General features: G+C 43.9%; 1 protein-coding gene across 1 annotated transcript in view; it reads right to left on the bottom strand.

The window, feature by feature from the left end:
• DAW1 (dynein assembly factor with WDR repeat domains 1) overlaps positions 1-13508 on the bottom strand; it is a 43359-nt gene extending 29851 nt beyond the window's left edge. The window contains exons 1-4 of the mRNA XM_006890301.1: positions 13441-13508; positions 10235-10379; positions 5220-5278; positions 724-846 (exon numbers count right to left, since the gene is read on the bottom strand). Coding sequence (XP_006890363.1) covers positions 724-846; positions 5220-5278; positions 10235-10379; positions 13441-13508 — 395 coding nt within the window. The remainder of the gene's footprint in view (positions 1-723; positions 847-5219; positions 5279-10234; positions 10380-13440) is intronic.
• Positions 13509-15012: the final 1504 nt, after the last annotated feature.

Here is a 15012-nt window from a genome sequence, read left to right as displayed (position 1 = left end):
ATTTTTTTAAAAGTTAAAAAAAATTTTAAAAGATCAGTGGAAAACCAAAGCAGAGGGCTGAGAGAGAAGCAGCAGACAGGTCTGTAGTCCAGTCACCACAGGTGTCCAGGGGACTGCGGCGTGGGCAGCTCACCACATACAAAGGATGCAGAATGGTGAGCGTACTCCTGGCTCCATGGCTCCAAGTTGGCTAAAAATGCTTCTGTCGTTGTTGGTATTGTTATTTAGCATGTCACTGATACACATTTAGATATTTCTTCTTGGCAAGACTGCAAACAAACTACACCTCGCTATGCATGTCTGTCCTAGTTCCCAGAGGCATCAGCTAAGTTTTACAAAGGTCCCAGGAACCCTCGGGACCTGGGGGCCAGCCTTACTTGGGCCTGAATGTGGCTCTCCTCCGTTCTGCTGTCTGATCCTGGGAAGAGAACTTCATTTTTCTTATTCTGCCTGGGGAATCTCCTTGTGGAAAATGAGCCACTGACAGTTCTGTGGAGCCCTGCTCTATCCTGGCGTGTGCGGCATCACCATGGACTGGCTCAACGGCAACCGGTTTAAAGAGAGCTATTAATACCTGCATCAGCGGGCTTTTACAGGGCTTGAAGGAGGCTTGTGGGTCACACAGTGGGCTCTCAGCACACCATCTCTTTCCTACCTCCCCCCAGAGTCGGACGGAGGAGTGAGTGGCTGAGCGATACCGCAGGAGGGTGGCCGTCCTCTTACCCATAGGGGTTGTTGAAGGCGATGGCGTAGACCACGTTCCGGTGGCCCTCCAGTGTGTGCAGCTCCTCTCCGGACGCGGTCTCCCAGAGCTTGCACGTCCGGTCGTAGCTCCCCGTGATGAAGCTGGTACAGGGAACATGGCACAGGGCACATGTCACAGGGTGAGCGCAATGGTGGCTTCCCCAGGGCCCCGGGTGTCACCTGCAGGCTCATGACCCAATTTACTCTGCTTTTTACAAGGCAAACCGAGTATAAAGCACCAAGTTCAGACACATCTAGAGCAATTTCTAAATGGGTAGACCGAGTCATGAAACAAAGAGTAAGGCATCAGGAATCATTTCCGTATAACGTCATTATATGTAACATATTATTAGATCCTGCGTGGCGTAATTCTCCCAATTATGGTGGAATAAGCACAGCCAGCAGGTTTTCAGGTGGATGGGGAGACTTCCTCTCACAGACTTTGGCCATGTGGTCAGGAGGGGGCAGTCTCTGAGGGAGGAACTCATGCTTGGAAACTTCGAGAAATAGGCAGACCTTCAGGGGGATGGGCTGGCACAGCAGCCCCAACAGTCAGCTCACTTCGAGCAGCGACTGTGAGGACGGAGCAGGAATGGTCCACGTTTCACTCTGCTGACCTCAGGGTCACTGCGAGTCAGAGCCAACTCGCCAGCACCTAACAGCAGCAGCAACACAGGCAGCAGTCAGGATCATCTCTGAAGTTCTAATCTGTCACGGGAAGCATGTCGCCGTTCTCCCAGTGGGGTCGACTTCAAAACCTTGGCATCATCCTGGAGTGCCCTCCTTCCCTCACATGGCACGTCCAATGCGTCAGTGCTGTCAACACTGACAGCTTCTCACCAGCTCCACTGCCTCCATCTCTTGCCTGAACACACTTCAGAAGAGTCTTGACTCATATGTGGACCTTTGCAATCTATTTTTCCCCACAAGAATTGAGGTTCTAATTTTAACCTTCTTCAAACAGCTTCCCAGCAATCTGGAGAAAAATCCTAACTTCTGTTCAGGGTCCATGAGGCCACTGGGAACCCAGTGTTCCCTGGGACCTCAACTCCTCCCTGGAGCACACATTGACCTGCCACCCTGACTTCTCTGCTAGTCGCTGAAGAGCAGAGCACTTCTCTGAAATACGCTGTCCCTTCCATCCATCGGGCTTACCACCACCATCCCCAGGGACTGGACGATGATTCCAGCACAGGTCAGCATCCAATAAACAACTGCTTCACAAATAAACCAATCATTTAACAGATTCTTAAACAATATGCCTCCAGAAACTCTATGAACTTTGATAAATACCGATAACTGTAGAGGGGTTTCAGGACGTTTGTTCATAGGGTCGCTATGAGTCATGCTCGACTTGACAGTAATCAACAACAACTATACTACAGGCACAGCGAGGTTATTCTCTAACATTTTTCAGTAAAATAACATCTTAGTTACTCTTTCAATATTTCCATAGAAAAGAGCTTTTCATTTAAAAATAAAAGCTCTTATACATAAATTGTTTCATGTATTTAACAAAAAGATATCAGCTTTCCCCAAAAGAAACATGTAAATTGGAAAGTCAGGGTACCTTTCAAGGAGTAATGATAGAGAAGAAAACCATCCAAGAGCCTAAACCCAACTCAACAGGAGAGTTGAAGAGCTATGTAGCTTCGACGCTCTGCTGGGAATTCTCTCTAGAGTCTTCTCCCAGGCCCTTCCTTCACTTTATATTTACAGGACTGTATGTCTGCTGAGAAGCAACGAGACTAAGGTGCACCTGATCCAGGCCATGGTCTTCACAATTACTTGATATCTGGACAATGACTGAAGATGACAGAAGAAGAACTGATGCTGTTGAGTTGTGATGCTGGAGAAGAGTCTTGAACAGACCGTGGACAGCCAAGAAAACAAATAGGTCTGTCTTGGAGAGAGTGAAACCAAGTTTCTCCTTTAGAGGCTAGGATTTTGAAGCTCTATCTCACATACTTTGGGCATGTGGCCAGGTGAGAGTGGTCTTTGGAGAAGGACATCATGCTCAGAAGGGTGGAGGGACAGTGCAGGAGAGGAAGAACCCAGATGAGATGGATTGATACAGTGACTAGGGCAATGCAGGTAAGTGTGTCAGAGTCAGTGAGACTGGTTTAAGACAGGACAGGCTTCAGAGCTGTTGTACATAGGGTCACTATGAGCTGCAGGCAACTCAATGACACATAACAACAACAACATCTGCACATGCCACAAAGAACAAATAGTTGCTATTGAATTAATTCCAACTCATGGTGACCCTGTAGGACAGAGCAGAACTTCCCCTTAGGGTTTCCAAAGCTATAAATCTTTACAGACGTGCACTGCCATAGCTTTCTCCTGTGGAGCAAATGGTGGGTTTGAACTACCAACCTTTCAGTTAGAAGTTGAACATTTAACCACTGCGCTTCCAGGGCTCTTTGTCTATGTAACAACAACAACAACAACAAAAATATCCACTGTTGTCAAGTCAATTCGAGTCCTGGTAATTCTATGGAGAGAGAATGACCCTCAGGCTTCCCAAGGTGACAATCTTTACAAAAGAAGAGTGCTGGTGGATTCAAGCTACAGACCTTTTAGTTAGCAGCCAATCATTTTTAACAACCATGCCAGCAGGACTCCTTTCAGCAAGTGTGTGTGCGCACGTGTGTGTAGGAGAATAAATGTATTTGAGTCATGGTGTTAGAGTGCTGAATATCTCATGGGCCCAAAAGAACAGACAGATCTGTGTTGGAGAAAGTGCAACAAGAATATTCCTTGAGGGCAAAGATGGTACGCTTCGCCTCACATACTTTTGACACATTAGGAGAGGCGATTTCTCTCACAGGGACATCATGCTCAGAATGGTAGAGGGTCAGTGAGGAGAGGACAACTCTCAATGAAATGGATTGACACAGTGTCTGCAGCAAAGGTCTCAAAGGATGGGACAAAATGCTGAGGAGAGAGTTCACATTTATTGTTCCCAGTGTCACTATGAATTGCACTCAACCCAAAGGCACTTAACTACACACACACACACACACATTCCTACACTCATGCATGGGGAAATAGGGAGCCTGTACGAAGTTGTGCTGCTAACAAGGGTTGAACCTCTCTGGCAGTTCTAATGCATCAGAAACTCTGAAGGAGAAAGCTGGGAAATGTCCCACGTGACTTATGGCCTCAGAAATCCAGTGGAGGGTTTTGCCTTGATAGCAATGAGGAGGAGACATGTATATGTTTATATTTGAGTAAAAAAATGACCTTATGCTGAGGGAACTATCTCAGTCAGTCACAAAAGGACAAATACTACACAGTGCTATTGTAAAACAGGACTGACATCAGGGTTGCGGGGAGACTGAGAAAGATGGGTTCAATAATGTGTACCTCATTGAAACAGATGAGGGAACTGTTTAAAACGAATAAGTGATTGGGTATGATTGTGATGACAGGAGTCCAGAACGAAGGCTGCACAGTAGAACGGACTTCAGGGTAAGAAACATATAACAATGAAAGAATTTTTCTTTTACTTTTCAAAGAGAAGAACGAACTGGAAGGTGGCGGGGGGAGGGGCAGGGAGAAAAGTTCAACAATGAACAAATGGAAATCCAAAATCTCTAAATTTTCATTAAAATGAATAATAATAATAATAAAATGACATTTCTACTTCATCTGTCCTGCTCAGCACCTCAGATTTCAAGCTGAACTGAGCCGTACTCAAGGTTTAAAGGTCTGCTGACCATGCATTAAGATGCCAAACCCACTGTTCAAATCCACCAGATGCTCTGCTGGAGAAGCAGGGACAATCTCCTCCTGTACCAGTCAGATCCAATTTGACGGTACACACAGAAAAAATAAGAAAACAAAACCAATTAAAAAAAAAAAAAGATGCCAAACCCTGGAGAACAGTCAATCTGCATCCACGCCTCACACGTGACCCTGACGCTGTCGTGGTCTGCCTGCTCCCACTGCCACGTGTGACGTCATCCTTTCCTGGCCACACCAGCCATCAGCTCCTCCCTCAGCACTCAGTGAGCTCACACCTCAGCTGCACTCTTTGCTGAGCCATCAATATACACCCACCCAGACTTCAGTTAGCACCATGGGGCATATAGACTGAGTTCAGAATCAAGGTCATGGGACAGAGGGCCTCTATTTCTCCTCTATATTCAGTTGTTGTTTATTGCTGTCAGATCAGAACTGACTCAGAGCTGATCCTCCAATTGGGTTTCAGAGGCTGTCATCACATGAGAAGAGACCGCCTCTCTTCCTCTGGCAAAGTGTCTTGTGGATTTGAACCCCCTGCATTTGGGTTGGCAGTTTAATTCTTTACACACTGGGCCACCCAAGCGCCCTCTATACTCATTTTAAGACCAAACTAAAAAGGTGAAGATGTTCCATACTCAGTGGGCATCTTCAACCACAAAAAGCCTTAGGCCACTTCCTATCCCTTCACAAGTTAAAAATGAGAAATACATAGAGACTCTTACCAGGAGCCCGACTTGTTAAGGGCAACATTAGTCAGTGGCAGGATATGCGCTCTGAGAACCTGCATTGGAAGAAAACACTGTTTTAAGGCCAAACAAAACTAAAGTTCATTTTCACCTCAAATCAATTGAGTGGTATTATAACTTCATGAAACAACTGGGCAACTGTCAGTATGTGAACAATTTGATGAAAATAGAACTTGTATTAAGATCAAGAATATATTTTATAGGTAAGATAATTGTCAAAACATACCTCTATGTTTTCTATCAATTTACTTTGATTTGTTGTTGTTGTTGTTGTTGTTATGTGCTTTTGAGTCGCTTGCTACTCACAGTGACCCAATGTACAACAGCCCTAAACCCTGCTCTATCCTGTGCCAATCTTATTGTCTCTGACACACCTGCCCCCATTATCCCAATGACTGAGTCAATCCATCTCACAGAAGATCTTCCTCTCTTGCACTGTCCCTCCACTCTCCCAAGCATGACATCCCTCTCTAAGGACTGGTCCCTCCTTGCATCATTCCCAGAGTATTTCTGACAAAGCTTCAGAATCCTTGCCTCCAAGGAGCAACCTGGTCTCACCCTCTCTAGGATGAACCTACTTGTTCTCCTAGCAGTCCATGGTATACTCAATACTCTTCTCCAGCACCACAGTTCAAATGCATCGACTCTCCTTCTATCATCCCTAGTCATTTGTCCAGCTTTCTGATGCATAGCAAGTAACTGTGAAGACCATGGCCTAGATCAGGTGAACCTTAGCCTCCAGACTGATGTCGTTACTCTTCAGTACTCTGGAGAAGTCCCTGACAGCAGACTTTCCTAATGCAATTCATCTTTTGATTTCCTGGTTGCTGGTACCAAGAGTGTTGTTGACTGTGACAGAAGGCTTGAGACCTAAGCTATCATATCAAGGGCTGGACAGGGAGAGGGAGTTGTTGAATGGGGTAGGGGGCGAGTGGAAGGAGATGCTGGTGCAGCAGAGGAAGGGATGGGTCAAAACACATGTGCCAAGGGCACAGAGCAACAGTGAATTTACTGGTTGCTTCTATAATTGGCAAATGTATTTCTTCTGCTCTTTTCTATAAAATGCTTGTCTGTCAGATGCTGTTCTAAAGCTGAGCATTCAAATTAAGACAGACTAGGAAGAAGGACGGGCCATCCACTTCTGAAGAAATGTTGTTGTGTTGTTAAATGTCGTCAAGTCGTAGGTGACTCATATCGACACTATGAACAAAAAGACCTAGACAGTTGTGTAACTTTCATCCTTTCTCCAGGTTCATAGGGTTTCCAGAGGCAAGCTATTTCGGAAGTGGATGCCACTCCTGCTTCTGAGCTTGTTTTAATGGAGGAGCACCACCAAACACTGTCCACCATGGGTAACCATTATCACATTTGACGCATCAGTGTCACAGTGTTCAGCTTCACAGCAACCACGAGTTACCTCTCTGTACAACAAGTGGACTGAGCATGGCTATATGACCTAGAAGAATGTTGTTATAGGCTTTCAAAAGCCTTATGTACAACAGAGCACACTTAGAGTAGACTAGCAGATAAGGCTGAGCCCTCAAATATGAAAACACAGAGGAGGAGGAACAGTTGTAAGCAGACGCTAGTGACTGGAACGTGGAATGTGAGAAGCATGAACGTAGGAAAGTGGGACACTGTTAAAGAAATGGAACGCACAAACATTGACAAACTAGGTACTAGAGAAACGAGATGGACTGGCATGGGATATTCTGAATCAGACAAATTTAATACAGTGTCGATATTAAACAAGACGCCGCCAGATAGCACTTAAATGCCAAGCTCACTGCCGACAAGCAGGGACCACTCACAGCTGATCCTCCGAGAGGTTTCAGACACTGTAAACCGCACGGGAAGAGACTCTGCTTATCTTTCTCCTAAGAAGCCGCTGGTGCATTAGACCAGCTAGAGAGGCAACACCCCTGGGTCAGCATTGCAACTCCCTACCGACGATGCCAGTGGTAAGGAATTGCGCTACACGGTTCAAATCCACCAGCTGCTCTGAGGAAGACAGAATGATAATCTCCACCCTCGCAACTTTCTACCTCTGAAAACCCACTGGAGGGTCTGCTACGGGTCACTTCCAAGTCAACAGCACAGCCACTCATTCATAATATTTTCTTTTTCACATTGCTATGGCTTTGTGTAATTGTATCCCTCAAGTAAAGAGGAAATATATTTAAAATGTTTCAAGCATGTGTTTTACAACATATGATTACATCGTGATTCATAAAGTTTCTTGAGAGTTGAAGTTTTCTCTTTTTACCTTTCAAACTCTGTGCTGCCTGGCACATAGCAAGTGCTCAGCAGTTATTTATGGAATGAATCTACTGAGGGTGGGCAATGTTTCTGCAGTGATTGGCTAAGTTAGGATGGCCCCAGTCTTGTCTGCTGCCAAGGTGTAACTATTAATGGCATCCTCTTTCTCTCAAAAAATTTCCCCTTTGGGAGATAAGTTAGGTTATAGTTACATGTTGGGAGCTCATATTTGAAGTTAAACAGTGCCACCTGCTGGACACAGATGTTACAAGCACAACCTCCTCAACTTAATTCATGACTGCAAAGCATTGGTGCCTAAGTGTTGTGTATTGATTGGATGGAAGACACTGAATATGTGAAATGATAACCATATTTCACCAGAATGACTATATTTAAGTCAGTTAAAAGAAAAGCAGTGTAAATCATAAAAATCAGAAAATCAGATGCAATCGGAGTAAACTAAGTATTATAGAATAAAAAAGAAGGTTTTATTCTTTTTTTCCCTTTTTTTATTCGTGATTATAAATATTTTAGGTGGTGTTAAAAAAAACACCCTGGTTTACATACAAATTTCATAAAGAAACTCAAAACTCAAACTCATTGGTGTCAAGTCGGAGCCAACTCTTAGCTGGCCCTCAGTAGGTCCGTGAGGCTGTAAATCACACAGGCGGAGACAGCTCAGGATCGCTGGCGGATCTGAATCACCAGAAAGTCCTGGCCTTTGGGCTTAGTGGCCCAGTTTCCTGAGGACTAGAGCCCCAGGGTCCCCTAAGACCACATTTGCTGTAACAAATGACTACATTTATCATCACTTCTATGACTTCCTCTGCATCTGAAAAGTCAGACACTGACTAAAGATGACAGAAGACTCAACATCCGTGAGTCGTGGTGTTGGATAAGACAGTAAAACCTTTGAGTTGTGGTGTCAGAGAAGAGGATTAAACGGCCCAGGGAGGGCTAAAAGATGGTCTTGGTGGAAATACAAGCAGGATGCTCACCTAGGAAGGGTGAAACCTCATCTCCTATACTTTGGGCACATTGTCAGAAGGGGCCAGTCCTTGGAGAAGGACGTCATATTTAGAAAGGGGAGGAGGGAAGGATGGTCAGTGCTTAAAAAAAAAAGATCCTTGACAAGATAGAGTGACAGTGATTGTAAGAATGGACTCAAGTAGACCAGAGCCGGGGTTTCCCCATTTCAAGATACCAGGAGAGGGCAGAGTTCAGACAGGCTGTTCACAGAGTGGCGATTAGTCACAGTCAACTCAGCAGCATCTAACAACAAAATGACCACGACTCTTTTCAGATTTTCAGAAAATACATGTTTTTAATTTTATGAATTCACTCAACAAACAGGAAGGTACTGAATGTTCTTAGTGTTTGTATGTGAGGTGCTGAAACTTGGAGAAATTTCCTTCATGGGAAAAATTGCAACCAAGCCTCACTTACTGACATAGGTTCCAAAGACTGGGCCATTCTGTGAAAATTCAGCACCAGGTAAAAACAGAGGATGGTCCCACCAGATCACAGAACAGAGGATGACTACATCATGACACAACTGGATGACTACATCAAAACACAATCGCTAGATGCCATCATTACATCACCGCCAAACCGTGGAGCATCCTGGCCAGCCAACAGTACCTTCAACACCACAGTCAATGTTACACTCACTGTGCCACTCAGTGTTTGCTACGGTCTTTGTTGTTGTTGTTGTTGAGTACCATCAAGTCAGAACCAACCCATAGCTGACCCTCCAGCAGATTTTCAGAGGCAGCAAATTGCATGGGAGTCAACTGCCCATCTTTCTCCCACATGGCAACTGGTGGATTCAAACTTCATGGTTTTACAGAGCTCTAGTGACTTAGTGGTAAGAAATGGCACTGCCAAATGCAAAGGTATGTGGTTCAAATCTACCAGCTGCTCTGCAGGAGAAAGACGGGCAATAAAATCCTGTGCAACTTACTGTCTCTGAAAACCCAATGGAGGGTGAGCTATGGACCGGTTCTGCCTCTATGGTACAGAACAACAACAAACCATTTGTTACTATATGTTGTCAAAGCACAAAATTGCATATTTATTTACAACTGGCTTATGGATACAGAAGCTGTGGTATATTCACACAATGGAATACTACGCTGCATTGAAAAACAAGGAACTCATGCAATGTTATTCAAAATGGGTGACCCTGCAGGACATAATGCTGAGTGAATTATCTTGGTCACCAAAGGACAAATACTGCATGGTGCCACTGTTATAAAACATGACTGATATTGGGGTTGGGGAGAGATTGAGAAAGATGGGTTCAATAATGTATATTGCATTGAAACAGATGAGGGAGAAAACTGTTTAAAAGGGATATGTGATTAAGTATTTTTGTCATGACGGGAGTCCAGAGTGAAGGCTACATAGTGCAGTGGACCTCGGGGGAGGGATTATAAAACAATCAAAGAATTTTTCTTTTACTTTTCAAAAAGGAGAGTGTACTTGGGTAGGGTTGGGAGGGGAGAAAAGTGCAACAATGAATGAATGGAAATCCAAAGTGTCTGTAAATTTTCATTGAAATTAATAATAAACTTTTTAAAAAAACCAACTGTCTTAAGTGAGAAACACTGAATAATAAGATTATTGTTGATAAATAAGGAGGAGGTATATTAAGGAAAGAGTAAACATCACTGTCATTTTACTTCAGATAAGTAAGAAACTTCACAGCTATTTTTCTGCTTGGGACTTACCTTAAACAAGTAGAACTGGTGGTCCTTGAACTGCCCGAGTTTATCCTGCAGTTTCTGTACTAAGACTCTCACTTGGTCTGTCCGGGAAGCTGTGATCAGAGGCTCAGCTTTCTGGATCTCATCTACCAAGGCCTTGATGTTAGTACTGAAATGTGTCACAAATCACAATAGTTAGTCATCATTTTTTCCTGTTTCAAAAATTTGGCATGCATTCACCACATGAAAAACACAACATTTATAAAATGTCAAAGATGGCAGCATCTCTTCTAAGAATGTTCTAGAAAACACAAGGTACCCTAAAATCCACAAGCAGCACTGTTGCAAGGACGAAGGAAGGTGCTGTGGGTTCTCTAGAGTGCCTTCCAGGGAGGCCGCGTGCCTGCGCACCTGGGGAAGCCGCAGGACGTTGGTTCTAAACACGAGTACATTCTCGTCTTCCTTCTTCTCGCTCTTTTCTCTTACAACAACATACTTTCGATGTCCTGGCACCACTGCTGTGGTGGTGGCGGTGTTGGTGGTGGTGGTGGCGGCAGCGGTGGTGGTGGCGGTGTACCATCGAGTCTGAACCGATCCACAGCTGACCCAGCAGCAGGTTTTCAGAGGTAGTTCATCACACAAGAGGAGACTGCCCTTCTCTCTCCCGTGGAGCAGCTGGTGGATTCGAACCACACGCCTTTGGGACTGCAGCATAGCTTATTACCACTAGGCCACCAGAGCTCCCTCTGGTACCAGCAGGGGTGAGAAACCCAGAACAAAATCAAAGACATGCTGTTGAGTCAGAGGACCCTTTAGGAGTGAACACAATCGGGTTCCAAGGTCTTTACAGAAGTGGACTGACTCCTCCTCCTTCCCCTGGGCAGCTCGTGGAATTCAGTTACCTGCCTTTGAGTTGACGAGCTAAGTGTTTGACCCATTTTATGCTAAGGCTCTTTTTTAGGGCGTGGTAGTTATTGTTGTTGAGGACCGTGAGTACAGCTCACTGTGACCCGATAAACAACAGATCGGAACCCTGTCCTGTCCTGTGCCAGCCTCACCATCTCTTCCACACTTGAGCCCCTTGCTGCAGTCACTGTGTCAATCCATCTCATTGAAGGTCTTCCTCTCTTTCATTGACTTTCCACATATGATGTCCCTTTCCAAGGACTAGCCCCTCCTAACAACCAAAATGCCCATAGTATGTGAAACCAAGATTCGCCACTCTTGCCTCAAAGGAACACTCTTGGCTGCACTTTCTTCAAGAAATATATACCTACTTGTTCTTTGGGCAGTCCATGGGCTGTTCAGTGCTCTGCTCCATCACCACAGCTCAAAGGCAACAATTCTTTTTCTCACATCCTTACTCACTGTCCAACTCTCAGATACATAGTGAGTGACTGAAAAGACCATGGCCTGAATAAGGAACACCTTAGCCTTTAAACTGACATCATTGCTCCTTAGTACTTTGGAGAAGTCCCTAACAGAGCACTTGCTCAATGCAATATATCTTTTGATTTTTATTTTTTCTTAATGTAAGTACCAAGAGAATTGATTGTGGATCCAAGTAAGATTAAATCATTGACAATTTCAGTCTTTACGTGGTTGCCTAGTAGCTGCACTAAAATCCCAAAGGTGCATGGCTCTAATCTACCAGCTGTTCTTTGGAAGAGCGGTGGGAAATCTCCCGTGTGATTTACTGCCTCTATGAACTTGTAAAACAATATACAACATGGGGGAGCCTGAAGGACATGAAGCTGAGTGAAATATCTCAATCACAAAGGAAAAATAGCGCATTACACTGATGTTATAAAATTGGACAGACATGGGTTGGGGAGAGAATGGGGGGAAAGTGGATAGATAATGAACACTGCATTCAATCAGATGGGGGAAGATCTGTCCAAAAAGAATATATGATTAGGTATTATATGTATGAAAACATCTAGAACAAGGGGTGCATTGTGGGGAGGGCCAGAGAAAGGGTGAAGAAAGGAGGGAGGAAAACGTGCAACTTGAAAATAAATTAAAATAGAACTTTAAAAAAAGCCACTGAAGGATCAGCTATGGGTCAGTTCCAAGTCAACGTCAATGGCACACAACATCATGACGTTGCTTGTCAGTCCAGTGGTGACGAGTTTCGTCTTCTTGAGGCGGAGACATAATCCACATTGAAGACTGTATTGTCTGATCTTCTGTAGCATTTCAAGTTCTCCTTGCTGTCAGCTAGCAAGGTTTGTGTTGTGTGCCTAACACAGGTTGTTGACGAGTCTTCCTCTAATCCTGAAGCCACGTTCGTCCAGCTTCTCAAATTATTTGCTCAGCATCAGGAAGGGGAAATAGAAAGTCACTGTTAGGAAGCAATTCTTTGCTTCCTCTTTCTGTTACTGGAAATAGGTCTGTGAACACGGATAATGACCATACAACACGACTGATGTGTAAGTGAAGTCACTAAACGAGACATGTGGAAAGCCTGAGACTGGCACAAGCTATGTGACAAATACACAGTTTATTCACAACAATTAAATATGTGTTGGATCCATACTTTCATTTTATACCTGTTCTCATCTGCTCAGATATCAATTCTCTTTTTTTTTTAAAAAAAAAAAAAAAAGGATGTGAGTCAAAGAATGAAAAACCAGTCTCTTTAGAAACTTTCATTTAAATCAGAATTAAATAAATAAAGGATTTAAATCAGTGCCTAAACAGAATTAAATACCCTCTGAACTATAGTTACTGACATTGGTATGGGCTATCATACCATTTTCCTGATAGAAGGTAAAGAATTTACAGATTGGAGTATTCTGCTTGGTCAAGGATGGGTTGATTAGCCAGTAAATACAGTGCAAAGTGGTTTCACAGGGCAAAGGAACCCACTGGCTTCACCGTGCCCATTTGCTAATGTGTGGGGAGAAATTTCACACATCTTTGGAACTCTGCACCGCAGATGAGCTGGAAGACACAATTTGCTCCTTGGGTAATCTCAGTTTACAGCTGATCATCAACAAAGAAAGAAAAAAGGGAGACAGATGTTAATCCCTTTTCCCTCCTCCTTATTCAGCAAGATACTGGAGAAGGATGCGCTGAAGAGTGAAACAACAAACAATACAAAAGAAAACATGACCTAATTCTTTAAAGGATTTTCTGGTGGGCTGATTCAGCTCACCCTATGTCACAGCTTCTCTGTAAAAACAGTGGAGATGAAATACAAGTTGCCTTGACACAAACCAGCTTACCTAGGATTGAGATCAAGCAAGTCTATGGATTTGGTCTTCATTTCTCCACCTTTTTCATACTCCAACATAATTCCTACAAAAATGAACATGCACATGTTATAAAACCCAAGAACAGACTACGCTGAAAGCGAAATCTAATTTTATATGTTTTCTATATTTTTCCACGTAAAACTCTTCACTATAAATAACAGGGGGTGTCATCTGGTTTTGAAAGAAGTTGGGATGGGTTGGACTCCCTGGTCCTCTCCTCAACTGAATAACCTTGAAATTGGTCAGAAGTTGAACAGGACAAGGACTGCCTAGAGAACTGCCAACTGATGAGACTTCAAAGTAGATTTGTAAAAAGGCATAGCTGGGCTTTAAAAAAAATAGTGGGAGGCTTGAATTTTCTAGTCAAAGGAACAGGAAAAAAAGGAAGCAAATTAAGAACAAAGATGTACTAAAGAGCCCGAATCCCCCTCTATACTGGGGTCCTCGTAGATAGTGCATTCTACCAATGGAAACTTACAAACACACTAGAAAAACAAAATGGACCAGAGTTACACCCAAGGGGCTCAGAAAACCGAGCCATCACCTGAAAACAAGCCTCCAGCGCAAACAGAGCCTGTATGGTGAACCTTCACAAGACTGGAGCGGAGCCCTGGTGGAGCTGTCAGTGGGAGCTGCACAGACTCCCCTGGCAGGCCGTGCTTTTCTGGTGGTTCAAATCCGCCAGCAGCTCCTGGGGAGAGAGCTGGGCAAAGTCCTCCAGGTGATTCACGGTCTCTCAGAACCCACCTGGAGTCGGCTATGAGTCAGCTCTGACTCGCTAGGAATGTATTTTAATTTTAAACAGAATGATGGCCTGATAAAACAGTAGATTCAGATACAATCAAGAGTCAGACAAATGTTCCAGAAAATAAATTTAAAAAATCACCCATCATACCAAGAACCAGGAAAAGACATTCAACAGATGACGGAACTATGAGTCAGAGGACAGTATTATCTGACAAGGGATATAATAAGACGCTCACCACGGGATCTTTCTCTTTGACACCACATTAGACCTCAACAAAAGGCTCTGTAGAGAGTCAACTACAGAGAATATTATTCTTTTCCTTAAGAGTGAAAAGGGCTGGGACCTCTGGTGGCCTACTGGCAAGAAGCTGCACTGCAATCCCAGAGGTGCATGGTTCGAATCCACCAGATGCTCTGCTGGAGAAGGAGGGGCAATCTCCTCCTTTACCAGTCAGATCTGATTTGACGGTACACACACACACACACACAAAGAGTGAAAAGGGCTGCTTGTGTAACATTAAAATTTACAACAAAATAAGCTTTACAGCACTCTTAGAATCTCTTAAAAATGTGAGTTGTTTTACATGATGTAAGATACATTTACATGATGGCATGTTCTAGAAAGGATTTAGGGTGTCTTGCCAAGATAAAGGGGAAATGGCTAAAATGGAAGTTCATGACTCTTCACAAAGCAGCACCATCAGGTTTTCACCAGGTCGTTATGTGAAAGAGTTGTTATGTGAAAATGAGGGGGACCACACCAGATCACTAACTGTTGGATCGTTACATGATGTC

Source organism: Elephantulus edwardii, unplaced genomic scaffold, assembly GCF_000299155.1.
Source record: "Elephantulus edwardii isolate Elephantulus edwardi_28Jun2011 unplaced genomic scaffold, EleEdw1.0 scaffold00087, whole genome shotgun sequence".
Lineage (NCBI taxonomy): Eukaryota > Metazoa > Chordata > Mammalia > Macroscelidea > Macroscelididae > Elephantulus > Elephantulus edwardii.
This window is presented reverse-complemented; position numbering and strand designations above follow the sequence as displayed.